The sequence below is a fragment of the Mauremys reevesii genome, linkage group 4, assembly GCF_016161935.1.
Source record: "Mauremys reevesii isolate NIE-2019 linkage group 4, ASM1616193v1, whole genome shotgun sequence".
NCBI classification, from domain to species: Eukaryota; Metazoa; Chordata; order Testudines; family Geoemydidae; genus Mauremys; species Mauremys reevesii.
In genome coordinates this window covers 6,488,483-6,503,962 of record NC_052626.1, presented here as the reverse complement: position 1 = coordinate 6,503,962, position 15,480 = coordinate 6,488,483, and the positions used below count along the sequence as shown (strand labels likewise).

At 46.2% G+C, this 15,480-nt stretch overlaps 1 protein-coding gene and 1 long non-coding RNA gene across 7 annotated transcripts in view; one reads left to right on the top strand and one right to left on the bottom strand.

Annotated features, from left to right (window-relative positions):
• Positions 1–15,480, bottom strand: part of KLHDC1 (kelch domain containing 1) — a 71,008-nt gene that overhangs the window by 10,199 nt on the left and 45,329 nt on the right. For all 6 annotated transcript variants that reach the window (XR_005597640.1, XR_005597641.1, XM_039535000.1 and 3 more), the window contains exon 9: positions 2,171–2,283. Coding sequence is in view for 4 of the 6 variants with exons in the window: in XM_039535000.1 (XP_039390934.1) it covers positions 2,171–2,283 (113 nt within the window). In the remaining 2 variants the exon portion in view is untranslated. The remainder of the gene's footprint in view (positions 1–2,170; positions 2,284–15,480) is intronic.
• LOC120403650 overlaps positions 1–15,480 on the top strand; it is a 48,990-nt gene that overhangs the window by 18,022 nt on the left and 15,488 nt on the right. The window lies entirely within an intron of this gene.

The following is a 15,480-nucleotide window of genomic DNA, read 5'->3' as shown; positions in this document are numbered from 1 at the left end:
GGGTGCAGGAGGGGTGCGGGGTGTACAAGGGGGCTCAGGGCAGGGAATTGGGGTGCAGGAGGTGTGCAGGGTGTACAAGGCGGCTCAGGGCAGGGAGTTGTGGTGCAGGAGGGGTGCGAGGTGCAGACAGGGGACTTAGGGCAAGTTGTTGGGGGGCAGGGCGCAGGCGGGGTTCGGGCTCTGGCCCGGCGCCGCTTATCTAAAGTGGCACCGGGGTGGCAACGGCACGCACCGGGGCCAGGGCAGGCTCCCTGCATACCTGCCCTGTCCCCAGCCCCGCATTGCTCCAGGAAGCACTGTGGTCTCTGGGGGAGGGAGGGCAGAGGGCTCTGTGTGTGCTGCCCTTGCTGCACCTCCAGGTACCTCCCCCGAAGCTCCCATTAGCCGCGGTTCCCCATTCCCAGCCAATGGGAGCTGCGGGGAGTGATGCCTGGAGGCAAGGGCAACGCATAGAGCCCTCTGCCCCCCCCCCGTCCGGGGGCTGCAGGGACGTGGTGCCGGCCGCTTCTGAGAGCCGGGCGGTGCCCACGGCGCCACAGGGGACAATCCTGTGGGCCGGATCCAAAGCCCTGAGGGGCCAGAGCCGACCCATGGGCCATAGTTTGCCCACCCCTGATCTAGAGTCTAGATTCTAGACCATCCCTGACAGGTGTTTGTTCAACCTGCTCTTAAAAATTTCTGATGATGGAGATGTCACAACCTCCCTAGGCAATTTATTCCGGTGCTTAACTAGCCTGACAGTTAGGAAGTTTTTCCTAATGTCCAACCTAAATCATCCTTGCTGCAATTTAAGCCCCCATTGCTTCTTGTCCTATCTTCAGAGGTTAACAAGAACAATTTTTCTCCCTCCTTGTAACAACCATTTATGTACTTGAAAACTGTTACGTCCCCTCTCAGTTTTCTCTTCTCCAGACTAAACAAACCCATTTTTTTTCAATCTTCCCTCATACGTCATGTTTTCTAGACCTTTAATAATTTTTGTTGCTCTTCTCTGGACTTTCTCCAATTTGTCCACATTTTTGCTGAAATGTAGCACCCAGAACTGGACACAATACTCCAGTTGAGGCCTAATCAGCACCGACTACAGCAGAAGAATTACTTCTTCCGCATTGCTTACAACATTCCTGCAAATACATCCCAGAATGATGTTCGCTTTTTTTGCAACAGTGTTACACTGTTGACTCATATTTCGCTTGTGATCCACTATGACCCCCAGATCTCTTTCCACGGTACTCCTTCCTAGGCACAATCATGTCCCATTTTATATGTGTGCAACTGATTGTTCCTTCCTAAGTAGAGTACTTTGCATTTGTCCTTCTTGGATCTCATCCTATTTACTTCAGACCATTTCTCCAGTTTGTCCAGATCATTTTGAATTTTAATCCTATCCTCCAAAGCACTTGCAACGCTTCCCAGCTTGGTATCATTTACAAACTTCATGTGTACTCTCTATGCTATTATCTAAATCACCGATGAAGATACTGAATAGAACTGGACCCAGTACTGATCCCTGCGGGACATTTGATATGCCCTTCCATTTGCATAAGTAAATCAAGTAATCAGCCATTTAACTATGTATTTTGTATATGTGTACATTATATGTGCACACATTAAATACACACCTTTGAAAATCTGGCCCTGAATATTTGTGAAACCTGAAGCTCCACCATTACCACCAACTGTGCATTTTATCAGTTATACAGGCTGCCTTTATTAGAAAAAGAGCTTTGTTTCAGGTTCTCTCACTTTTTACTTGAAGGTTTTGTAGGTCAGATTGGAGCAGAATGTGATTAATGTTATGTTTATTCACATATTGTGTTGGAATTATATTTTGTTACTAGTTTTGCACTGGTGCAATTTTATTGTCTTGATGGAGTTATTCCTGATTTAGACTGGCATGAATGAGACTCTAGCTCTTATTTTATCAGAGGCTAAGCTGTTTGGCGAAGAGACGATTTGTTCAACACATATACTCATCATAGTGTGCTATGTCCATCAACAGTGCTACATAAAACAACAATAATAAAAAGTGTCTGAATAAATATTCACATAGAGTGAGAGTCATATAACAAGATCTGGACCAAACAGCTTCATGATGAAGTTGAATGTATATAACATCATGGTTAGCACTAAAATGTCTGATGGATTCTGTATCTTTTGAATTACTTACTTAGAGGAACATTATCTGAACTCAGTCCACCAAATAGGAAAAGTTTATCATCTGCTATAGGAGTCAAAGTGTGCCACGATCGATCTTTTGGTTTCTCTCCACTAATATGAATTCTTGGTAAAACAAAAAATAAGAAGAGAACAAGTTAAGAAGAATGCTTAAACTGAACTGGACTCGCAGCTCATCATTTTCTAGAATAAGAAGGGGCTCTGTCCTGATTAAACAGGTTACAGTGTAATCAGAGCAAACCTCAGCTGCACTCAATAACACAGGTGTTCAAAACTGAAACAAGAAATTTCTTATATCAACTGCTCTTTGAAAGTAGCCCTTATGATAATGATCTTACACTTATATAACGTTTTCATCCCCCAAGATATTTTACAAATCTTAAACTTATGTACCAAACACAGTGACTGCTTTTTTAAACCACTGAATTGATTATTTAACACACAAGAACAACTTTAGGATGGGAAGTGAAGAATAATGTGTCCAACTGAAACTGAATAGAATATTTAAGTAGATATATTGCAGTTGCTCAAGCTAAAATGTAACCAGGATAGTGGAGTTATAGTTCTCTTGCTCCTGAGAAAAGAAATAGATCTTTAATGACTACAAATGGCTGGGAGTTTCGCTTTACTTCTTATGCTCAAGATACCACACTTCCACAGACACAGTGTCCTCTAACAGAATGGCGGGACACAGGTGCATACAGACTTGGGTGAAGAGTGCCACCTTCTGAGCCACTTTACACATTATCTGAGCGATTTTAACTATTTCCTGCAACAGCTAGGTGCTTCTGGGGACTCTCCCAAGAACTTGATGCTTAGCTTGCGAGACCTGAGAGAATCACAGAACAGGATCTGTGATACTTATTGAAAAAAAGCCAGTTACTTACTTTATATTAACCATGTTCTTCAACATGTTGTCCATGTAGATCCAATTCTAGATGTGCATATGCCTCATGCATGTGAGATAGGAATCGCTGAATAGCAGTGTCCATTGTGCTGTGCATATCCTCATACTTCCCCACCCTATGGCAGAAATGGCAGAGTGGCCGCAACTATCCCTCAGTTTCCTCACTAAAAAAAAGCGTGGACGGAGGGCAGGTTGTGCGATCCCCCATATGACATCTCAGAAAAGAAACGATTATTTACTGGAACTGTGGTTCTTCGATTTGTGATGCAGACATGTATTCCACTTAGATGTGTGCATACCCAGCGCACCAGAGCTGGAGAAATTTGCCTAGCAGTATCCACAGTGAGGTGGTTCTCATGCCTGGTGGTCATAGCCCCTCACCTAGCTACATGAGGTGGTGCTTCCCCAACCCTCCCTCAGTTCCTTCGCACTGAACACCCAGGAACGAGACTCTGATGCAGAGGGGACGGAGGGTGGGTTGTGGAATACACATCTGCATCACATCTCGAAGAACCAGTTAAAGTAAATAACCATTTCTTCTTCTTCGAGTAGATGCAGATGTGTATTCTATTTAGGTGACTCACACGCAGTACCTCCCCCAGGACACAGGGCTCGGCGCCTACTTAAACAAGGACTGCAGGACCACTCCATCAAAGGGTGCATCCACCCTGGAATATGCAGTTATGGCATAATGGTTTGTGAATGTATGCATCAATGACTACATAGCAGCCCTGCAAATGTCCAATATGGAAATGTCACTGAGGAATGCTATGGACGTTGCTTGCACCCTCGTACAAAGAGCTCGCACTCACTGAGGGAGCTTAGCCAGAGCTATTTCATATGCAGTCTTGATGCAGGATGTTATCCATTTGGAGACTGTCTGTGAAAAGACGGTTTAACCCTTCATGCGATCTGCATATGACACAAACAAACGAGGCAAAGCATAAACCTGTTTAGTCATGTCCAGACATCGCCTGACTTCTAAGGTACAGAGACACCGTTCCTCTGGAGAGGAAAGAACACAGGTACCACCTGGTTCAAATGAAACTGAGAAACCACTTTAGACAAAAATTTTGGATGAGGTTGTAAGGTCACTTTGTCTTTGGAGAACTGTGTATAAGAAGGCTCTGCCATCAGAGCCTGCAACTCACACGCTCTCCTTGCAGATGTTATCACTAACAGGAATGCAGTTTTCTGACACAAAAGCAGAAAGGGACAAATGCCAGGTGCTTGAGTGAAGGTTCCATTAAGACCATTAGGACTGAGTTAAAGCCCCACACAGGAACAAGCTCTCAGTCTGGGGGATGTAGATGAAGGAGCCCTTTTAAGAATCTTGCTACCATGGCACTGGAGAAGATTGATCTTCCTGGAATGGGGAGATGAAGTGCCGATAATGCTGACAAATGCACTTCCAGTGAACTAAACACAAGCACCAACACCTGAAGGTGCAGCAGGTACTCCAAAATGTCCTGGATAGAGACCAGTGTTGGTTGGATTCCATGGGCTAAAGACCACACCGAAAAATCACTTTCATTGAGTTGAATAGGGACATCCTGGTGGAGGGTTTTCTATTGTTAAGGAGGACTTGTTGGAGAGCCACTGAACACAGTTCTTCCTCCTCATTCAGCCATGCAGCAGCCATGCCATGAGATTCAAGGAGTGAATGCAAGGATCCAAGGATGACCTGAGGGATGATTGGGACCAGCGGATAGGCATAGAGGAGAGCCCACTGCCAGCTGAGGTGGAAAGCCTTGGATAGGGAGCCTGGACTGACGCCCCCTCAACAGCAGAACAGACAACATTTCCTGTTGTCCCTTGTAGCAAACAGGTCGATTGTTGGGATGCCCCAAGCTGTGAAGATGACCCTGAGGGCACTTGTCTTCAGGGACCATTTGTGACTCAGGCAAAAATACCCACTGAGATGGCCCATGAGATGATTATGAACCTTGGATAAGTGAATAGCTATCAGAGTAATGGTTTCCTCAATGCAGAACTGCCAAAGCCTGATTGTTTCTAGGCAGAGCAACCTGGAGTGTGCTTCCCTTTGTTCATTCACAAAACACATCACGGTGGTATTGTCGGTAAGTATGTGAACCACTGAGTCTCTGCTATGGACTGAAAAGTGTGACATTCATTATAGATGGCCTGAAGCTCCAGCATATTGATATGGAGTAAGGCCTCCTGCTCCTACCACAGTCCCTACACTTTCAGTGACCCCAAGTGTGCCCCCATCCCATCAGGGAGGCATCAGTAACAATTGACCTGGTTGGCGAGGACCAGACAAAGGAAACGTTGCCAAATGTTCTCTAGATGCATTCACCGCTGCAAGGAGTTCAGAGGAGACAGATGAACCAGTCTGTCTAGAGAGTGAAGAGTAGGATGGTAAATCATCTTGAGCCACGTCTGAAGGGGGAGAAGGCACAACCTTGCAAACTACACCACCTGCATGCAAGTGGACATGTGGCCCAAGAGCCTCAGACACATTTGAACTGCCATGGAAAGCTGAGACTGCAGACTGAGGCAATAGTCTGAAAACGGTCAGTCAGCAGAAATGTTTTCAATGTTGTGGAATCTAACAGGGTCCCACTGAACTCCATTTTTTGAGTGGGAGCCAAGGTTGACTTCCCAGTGTTTAGGCTGAGCCCCAGGTGCGAGTAAAAGCAGTGTGGTGCCAATATGAGCAAGAACTTTCTCTCTAGATCTGCACCTCAGTAACCAGTTGTCCGGATACAGGTAGATATGAATTCCTTTCTTCTTGAGATATGCCATAACAACAGTCATGTATTTGGTTAAAACCCTGAGGGGTGGGGGGCAGAAGAGAGGCCAAATGGAAGCACTGTGTACTGAAGGTGGCATTCTGCCATAACAAAATGAAGAAACTTTCTGTGGCTCAGCAAAATCAGATGAAAGTACACATCCTGAAAGTCCAGAGCAAAAACGCAGTCGTTCTGCGATAGCAGACTGAGACTAATCAACAGTGACCATTTGGAACCTCACAGGTCTGATATATTTGTTGAGGCTTGCGAAGGTCTAGAATGGGTCTTACCCCGCCCTTGGATTTGGGTACCAGGAAGTGCCAGGAGTAGAAGCCATGACCCGGAGTTCCAGCAGAACCTCTTCCACCACTCCCAAAGCCAGCAGAGAGCAGAGGAGAAGTATCTCATGAGAGGGGTCCCTGAAGAGGGATGGGTGGGGAGGAGGTGGGGGAGGAACTGGATGGCATAACCTGATCTGAAGGTGCTTAGGAACCAGCTGTTGGTGGTGATCAAGTCCCAAGCATTGTGAAATTGGGACAGCCTGTCCCCAAAGCGGGGGGAGATATCTTTGGGCATGCCCTGCCAAGCTCTCTTGTTCACTGTAGTTACAACTAGGGAATTTGGGGGTGGATGGGAGTAAATCCTCTCAAAAATCCCTGCAGAGGACCAAAATAGCACTTTTCCGTATGCTCAGCTGCAGGCAGTACTGAAGCCAGTGTGCTCCATAGGGCTGTAGTCAGTTCAAGGAGCACATCACTGATAGGGAGGGTGACTCTCCCAGGGGCAGATGGCTGCAGGATATCCACTAATTTGTGTAAGAGAACACCACTGAGATACTGAGGGAAGCAGCTACACACTGCAGAAGGTCTTGGTACATCTTAAATTTCTCTGGTACTGAAGGGAAAGATGGGCCAGGCAGCGCAGAACTGTCTGGAGACAAAGACAAGGCCCTTAACTGAGTGAAAGCAAGATACTGTTCCAGTGTGGACAGAAGGACCGCTGGTGCCTGTGGTCACCTTTGAGCGAGATGAAGAGAGGGACCTTCGTGACTGAGGAGCATCTGACAGATTCTATGGACGCCACTGACATAGGCATCTGAGTTGGGGTTGTCATCCTCCCACTCTCAAATGCCTGACCAGCATCAGGGACCACTGATGGACCATTACCAATATTGGCGCTCATCTCTTGGTCAGGATGGAGGCCCCTGACCTGGTGCCTACTGGTCACCAATGCCTCCATCCTGACCAAGAGATGAGCGCCAATATTGGTAATGGTCCATCAGTGGTCCCTGATGCTGGTCTGGCATTTGAGAGTGGGAGGATGACAACCCCAACTCAGATGCTGAGGAATCTAGGGACCTAGGAGATAAAGACAGAGTGAGACCAGAGGGAGGGAGTACCCAGTCCGACTCTTTATTCGCCCAGGACGAGGCAGGAAGCGGTGCTGCCAAGGGAAGCTGTACTGTTGATACCAAGTATGCTAATGCTGGAAGCAGTGTCAGTCCCAAAGTCAACAGCAGTACCAGAAAGCAGTACCAGAGTGTCTGGCTATACTGATGTTAAGGGCACTGAAAGCTGCCACCGAAGCATCTGCGGTGCTGACGAGATTCTCAGTACAGAGGTCCCTTGTACTGAACCTGATACCGGCCCTGCTTCCTGTGGAAGGGGAACATTGGAACATTTAACATAGTGAAATGCTAACAGACCCAAGGCTTCAGCGGCTCATTCAATCAACAGGACTGCCTTCTCCCCTGCCATCCCCTCCTCTCCATGTCTGTGGCCAAGAAGGGACGGAGTTGGACCCCTGGGCAGTGTTCCCTCTAATTTTTTAAGTTCATGTGTGGAATGGTGTTATGTGCACCAATATAGAGGTGATGTGTGGCAGGGGTTTGGCCAAGGGGTTCGGAGAGTGGGAGGGGGCTCAGGGCTGGGGCAGAGGGTTGGAGTGCGGACTCTGAGCTGGGGGTGTGGGCTCTGGGGTGGGGCTGGGGATGAGGGGTTTGGAGTGTGAAAGGGGGCTCAGGCTTGGGGCAGAGGGTTGGGGTACAGGGAGTGAGGGATCCAGCTGGGGGTGAAGGCTCTAGTAGAACTACTAGAGCCTCCCCTGGGATAGTAATTGGGGTGTGCTATAGACCGCCGGGATCTAGCCTGGATATGGATAGAGAGCTCTTTAATGTTTTTAAGGAGGTAAATACTAATAGGAACTGTTTGATCATGGGGGATTTTAACTACCCGGATATAGATTGGGAAACAAATGCTAGTAATAATAATAATAGGGCTCAGCTTTTCCTAGACGTGATAGCTGATGAATTCCTTCATCAAGTAGTTGCTGAACCGACGAGGGGGGATGCCATTTTAGATCTGATTTTGGTGAGTAACGAGGACCTTGTTGAGGAAATAGTTGTAGGGGACAACCTTGGCTCGAGTGATCATGAGCTAATTCGTTTCAAAATAAATGGGAGGATAATCAAAATTGCATCTGAGACTAAGGTATACAATTTCAAAAGGGCTAACTTTACGAAATTAAGGCGACTAGTTAGGGAAGTGGATTGGACTAACATATTTAGGGATCTAAAGGCAGATGATGCCTGGGGTTACTTCAGGTTGAAGTTGCAGGAGTTGTCAGAGGCATGTATCCCGAGAAAGGGAAAACGGCTCGTAGGTAGCAGTTTTAGACCGAGCTGGATGAGCAAGCGTCTTAGAGGGGTGATTAAGAAAACAGAAAGCGCAAGGAGTGGAAAATGGGAGGGATCAGCAAAGAAACCTACCTTATTGAGGTCAGAGGGTGTAGGGAAGCAGTGAGAAAGGCAAAGAGCCGGGTGGAGATGGACCTAGCGAAGGATTAAAACCAATAGCAAAAGGTTTTTAGCCATATAAATAGGAAGAAAACCAAGAAGGAAGAAGTGGGACTGCTTAAAACTTTAAACGGAGTGGAGATTAGGGATAATCTTGGAATGGCACAATATCTGAGCAGATATTTTGCCTCGGTCTTTAATGAGGCTAATGAAGGGCTAAGGAATAGTGATAGAGGGACTGATGGGAATGAAGATATGGGGGTAGACATTACGGTATCTGAGGTAGAAGCCAAACTTGAACAGCTAAACGGAAGTAAATCGGGGGGCCCGGACAATCTTCATCCTAGAATATTAAGGGAATTGGCGAGTGAAATTGCAAGCCCGTTAGCGATGATTTTTAATAAATCTCTAAACTCGGGGGTTGTACCGTTTGACTGGAGATTAGCTAATATAGTTCCTATATTCAAGAAGGGGAAAAAAAAGTGACCCGGGTAACTATAGGCCTGTTAGTTTAACATCTGTAGTATGCAAAGTCATGGAAAAATTTTTAAAGGAGAGAGTGGTTACGGACCTTGAGGCCGATGGCAACTGGGACAAATTACAGCATGGATTTACGAAAGGTAGATCATGCCAAACCAACCTGATCTCCTTCTTTGAGAAAGTAACAGATTTTGTAGACAAGGGAAATGCGGTGGATCTAATATATCTTGATTTCAGTAAGGCATTTGATACGGTACCGCATGAAGAATTACTGGTTAAATTGGAAAAGATGGGGATCGAAATGAAAATCCAGAGGTGGATAAGGAGCTGGTTAAAGGGGAGACTGCAGGGGGTCGTATTGAAGGAGGAACTGTCGGGTTGGAGGGGGGTTACCAGTGGAGTTCCTCAAGGTTCGGTTTTGGGTCCGATTTTATTCAATCTATTTATCGCTGACCTGGGAACCAAGAGTAGGAGTGGGCTGATAAAGTTTGCAGATGACACCAAGTTGGGAGGTATTGCAAATTCGGAAAAGGATGGGGATATCCTCCAGGGAGATTTGGATGACCTTGTAAACTGGAGTATTAGTAACAGGATGAAATTCAATAGTGAGAAGTGTAAGGTTATGCATTTAGGGATGACTAACAAGAACTTTAGTTATAAGCTGGGGACGCACCAGTTGGAAGTAACGGAGGAGGAGAAGGACCTAGGAGTCCTGGTTGATCGTAGGATGACTATGAGTAGGCAATGTGATGTGGCGTTAAAAGCTAATGCGGTCTTGGGATGCATTAGGCGAGGTATTTCTAGTAGGGATAAGGAGGTGCTAGTCCCGTTATATAAGGCGTTGGTAAGACCTCATTTGGAGTATTGTGTGCAGTTTTGGTCTCCCATGTTTAAGAAGGATGAATTCAAACTGGAACGGGTATAAAGAAGGGCCACTAGAATGATCCGAGGAATGGAAAGCCTGTCGTATGAAAGGAGACTTGAGGAGCTCGGTTTGTTTTCCTTAACCAAAAGAAGGATAAGAGGAGATATGATTGCACTCTTTAAATATATCAGAGGGATAAATACCAGGGAAGGAGAAGAATTATTTCAGCTCAGTGCTAATGTGGACACGAGGACAAACGGATATAAATTGTCAGTCAGGAAATTTAGGCTTGAAATTAGACGAAGGTTTCTAACCATCAGAGGAGTGCAATTCTGGAACAGCCTACCAAAGGAAACAGTGGGGGCGAAGGACCTCCATGACTTTAAGATTAAGCTAGATAAGTTTATGGAGGGGATGGTATGATAGGATAACTGGCTTAGTCAATAGGTCAATAAAGTGCCACACTGGTAATTAGTACAATGGGTCAATGATAGGATATTGTTAGCCTTTTTCCAGAGGGTCTGGCTGGAGAGTCTTGCCCGCATGCTCGGGGTTCAGCTGACCACCATATTTGGGGTCGGGAAGGAATTTTCCTCCAGGGTAGATTGGCAGTGGCCCTGGAGGTTTTTCGCCTTCCTCCGAAGCATGGGGCAGGGGTCGCTTGCTTAAGGAGTGGGTGGATCGGCTTATGTGGCCTGCATCTTGCAGGAGGTCAGACTAGATGATCATAATGGTCCCTTCTGATCTTGAATTCTATGATTCTATGATTCTCTGGGGTGGGGCCAAGCATGAGGAGTTCAGGGTGCGGGAGGAGATTCCAGGCTGGTTCAGGGGGGTGGGGTGCAGGCTCTGGGTTGGGGCTGGGGATGAGGAGTTTGGGGTGCAAGCTGCCCCAGGGCCGGGGCCAGAGGACTCCCCGCAGCCTTCTCCCCGCCGGAAGCATGGAGCTCTGGGGGAAGGGCCCCTGGCCTCTCCCCGCCAGCAGCACGGAGCTCTGGGAGAGGGGCCCCTACCCTCTCTCCCTACTGGCAGCACGGAACTCCGGGGGAGGAGCCTGCAGCAGCCCTGCAAGCCCCAACTTGCTCTTCTCCCCAGGCCCCGCCCATGCCCTACCTCTCTCCTCTCCAGGCCCCTGTGGCTGTGTGGCCCTTTATAGCCTGCTTCGCAGCTGTGCAGCTTAGAGGGATCTTAGCCCCTGGGCCCCACCCTCATTGCATCCTTGAGCCCCATCCCCCAAAGAGGAAGATGGGGAGGATTGGCCCTAGGAAATCTGCCCTCCTATCAAGTTTAGGGCTTGGTCAGTCCCAGGCCTGGATGACCTTCCCAGGATGATCCTCCTTCTCTTCTACCTCTTCTGTTGCATTCCCTCTCTCCACCTCCACTGCTGCCTTCGTTGCACCTCTGGCTTCTCCTTCCCCACAGACAGTGCAGTGAGGGTCTTACAGACGGCAAGCCACGGCAAATGTCAGAGAGGTCTGGGGCACTGGATTCATTGCCCAAGCTGCATGTTGAGCTCCATCTATCCTGTGTAGACCCTGCTGGTGCACTCTACATACCTAGCATCATAGTTCAGGACAACTGCTCCTGTAGTCCCATTCTATGGTCCCCTGAGGGCACCCCATTCTAGACTCCTAGCTCCTCAGCCATCACGTCTCTTGGACAGACACCTGCACCTCTCTCCCTCCCGACCGGGGTTTTTCCAGGCTGCACAGTTCCCCGGGTACACTGTGATAGCCCCGGCAAGCCAGACTGACCAACCAGGCCAGTCTGTGCTTTATTTTCTATATTAAAGCCTGAATGTAGGGTAACTGCTGGCAGTTATAAGTTACCACACAGCTCTTTATAAGCCAGCACATTATTCTCAAAGGGAAAGCATTACAGAGAAAACATATTAAAGCAATAAAAGAACCTACAAACATGCTAAAAAGCTTACCAGAGATCACCCCCAACTCCAACAAGAGCTTTTGTAGGAGTCTGTCCTTCAACTCCACAAAGGGGTTTCCCTGTGGTTACAAGTTCATAACAGCCTTAGCTCAGAACAAGCATCCCCATGAATAGCTTTGGGCCTTTGGTCTTCAGATTCCGGCAACAGATAATTAGGAGACAATGGTCCTCCCCTCTGGGAATAGCTTCAAAAGGCTGAGATTCTGCATAACCAGAGGAAGGAAATTTGCATTCACCTCTCCCTAGAAATGTTACATACAATCCCAGCTCACAAGAATGTATATAAGCTATTCATTTAATACAATGGACCCCCAAAGCTACTTAAACTTAATTCAATAAGGTCTCTAATGGATATGGCAGGAATTACCTTATCTGTCATACATACAGTGCATTAACATAGTCCATCAGGGTCCACACGGGGCAGTCAGAATGCAATATGCAGCCTGTGATCTGGACAGTGAATCCAACACATTCAAAATCGCCATAGCTTGCCTCCCATCAGAACCTCACTGTTTACTCTGTGCATGTGCCATAGGGATGGTGGAGAAAAATGCTCCCTGTGGCCGAGGCGCTATTTGCTGTGTTTGTCGGAACTGAGTGGTTGAGAGTGACGAACAGATATTTGTGTGTATGTGAATAATGTGTGTACTTGCAAAATTAGTAGACTTAAGCCTGAATTAGCAATTTTGTAATTACATATAAAAATCAGGAGGATTATGGAAAATTAGGAAGGGTTGGCATCTCGGATGTTGGCATACCACCATTCTGGGTTGATGACAAGATTGTCTACTTACAAAGTCTGCTAAATCATTGTTGGCTCCTGCGAGATGGAGATTTATTGGGGTTATCCCATGTTTTTGACACCATGTCCACAACTTGATTCTGTCCTGGCAAAGGGGTGGTGAGCGGGCACCTACTTGCTTATTTACATAAAACATTTCAGATGTGTTATCCGTGAGATCCTGCATAGCAGAATTCTTTAAAACAGGTAGGAATGCTGTGCAAATTAATCTTATCGCTTGTAATTCTAGAATATTTATGTGTAGGATCATGTTCTTTTGAACCCAAATTCCTTGTATTTGGAGATGGTCCAGGGGTATGCCCCAACCTGTTCCTGATGGATCTGTATCAGTGTCTTTTAAGGAGGTGGTGTAGAGACGGGGACCCCATTCTGAGCATTCTTGGGTGGGACCAACAATTCAGTGACAGAATGTAAGTGGGAATCAGAATGTGCACGCTCATTTGATGATCCAAAGAGTGAAACATGAAGCTTAGCCAGTCTTGTATTGCATGTAGATTACGTTTGGCTACTGGTGTCACATACATGCATACTGATGTGATTTAGGAGTCTGAGGCAGATTCTTACTGTGATTGGTGGATTCATTTTGATGCTGGTGGTCATCTAGTGAGGGTGAAATCTGTCCTCAGAAAGGCATGTGTAACAAGGCAGGTCCTCCTGGAGTGTCCCCTCTGGCTAGAGGTGCCACAGCCTCAGTGTCTCCAACATACAGGTCTTCATAAACTCCATCTTCATGTTTTTGTTCAATAATGCCTTTACTATGGGCTACTTTATTAACATAAATGCTTCAAAATAACTCTCCAATGTATAGTCCATCATCATAATACAAAAGCCAGGCTCTTCATCAGTCTCCCTTTTTTAATCTGATTGGCGGGTACCAACATTTCTTCCTGGTGTACCCTAGCCAAACTTGAAGCCCAAATGAAAAGTGCAAAACAAACAGTCTGCCTGCCTTGCATTTAAGAAAAATGCAAAAGTAACCAAAGTCTGCCCACGCTGGGCTTATGTTCTTAGTCCTCCCTGGGTTCTCCCACAAATCAGAATTATTCTCTTGGACTTCCATCTCCCTGCAGGAGACAAGCTCAAAGATGTCAGCCGGCAAACTTCCCTCCACTGCTGTCCTGGTTCTGAGCTTTCTCGACTCTTAAGATCTTAGGCTATCCTGGATACTTCCCAGCTCCCTGTTACTTGTCTGGAACACCAGCCCATATGATTGTTTACCAGGATATTCCTTCTCCATTGGTTCAAAAGACGTCAGTGGGCAAACTTCCTCTGCTGCTGTCCTGGCTCTGTGCTTTTACCGACTCTCTTCCTGCAACAGCTCTCCACTATTGCTCTCTGGAAGAATTCTAGCACCTTGCTCTCTTGGGACCTTCCACCAAATCCAAACGGCCCTTTCTTGTCTCCCCCTTCCTGATTGCTGCTTGACCCTTTATATATGACTGGTGTCTTCTCTTCAGTCCCATTAGAAGGCAATTTACCTGGCACAGGTGGATGGGCCTGCTGCCTCTTAAAGGGGCCAGTCTCCCTATGACCGTATGTTTTTGTCAATTTGGAGTTGATTAAGGCTTCTGTAAACTCTATTGTCTATAATGGGTTGAGGGAGGATTTTTTGTAATTCATCACGAGGCCCAGCTATCTGAAGAAGTGAAAGACATAGTTCAGGGCTGTGGTAACTTCCTGATGAGACTTCCTGATCAGCCAATTGTCTAGATATGGATAGACGTGAATGGCACGTCTCCTCAGATGGGCCACCACAACAGCTAGGCATTTTGTGAAGACTCTCGGTGTTGTGGACAGGCTGAATAGTACAATCTTATATTGGTAATGACTGGGCTCTACTGTATATCAAAGATAATTCCTGTGGGTTGGATGGATTGCAATATGGAAGTACATGTCTTGAAGATCAAGAGCCACAAACCAGTCTTCAGCCTGAAGAGAACGGATGATGGAGAATGTTACCATTCTGAATCTTAGACGGTGTATATATTTGTTCACTCTTCTCAGATCTAGGATAGGATGAAGACCCCCTTTTTTCTTTGGAAGTTAGGTGTTGCATGCCAGCTAATAGGGGCACTGCCTAGCTGTGACCAATCCCATTTTAGATGTTAATGCCCTTTTTTCAAGGTCTGAAATTTCTCTCACTGAGATCTCAAGAAGATACAACTTTAACCAAGTGTCCCTGGATTTCCTTGTTCTGGTAAAAAAAAAAAAAAATAGCAAACCAAACAGTGGTCTGGCACCTGGTTCTTGTTAAGACAAAAATGGTAGTGGTTATGGCTGACTGTGTTAGGCCTGAATGAAAATATAGCAGATAAAACAGTTATGCTAACTTGACTGAAATCAGGCTAGCAAAGGTTTGGGATATCCCCAGAGAAAAAAAAGTATTTGAATGCAGCATTGTTTTAAGCCCTGGAAAAAAAAAGAAGAGAGAAGCCTGAACCAAGGATTGCATGGCTGGCACCATTAGCTGCTGTGCTAGTGTTGTTTGAAGATTGAGATAAGATACTCTAGCATCCCACGGTCTATTCTTTTTCTTTGGTGGTTGTTTAGTTTTTTTTAAAAAAAAACTATTTTTAACTTTTTTTTCTTGTTAAGAAATAATAAATAATTAAAAATCTAAAGTATAAAAGTTAGGCATGTGTGTGTGTTAAATGTGTAAAGTGTTTTGTTTAAAGTTGTTTAAAGGGGTGGGTGAGTGTCAAGTGATGTGATGTGAAATGAAATATAAATAAAATCTATAAAAAAAGCTAAGGG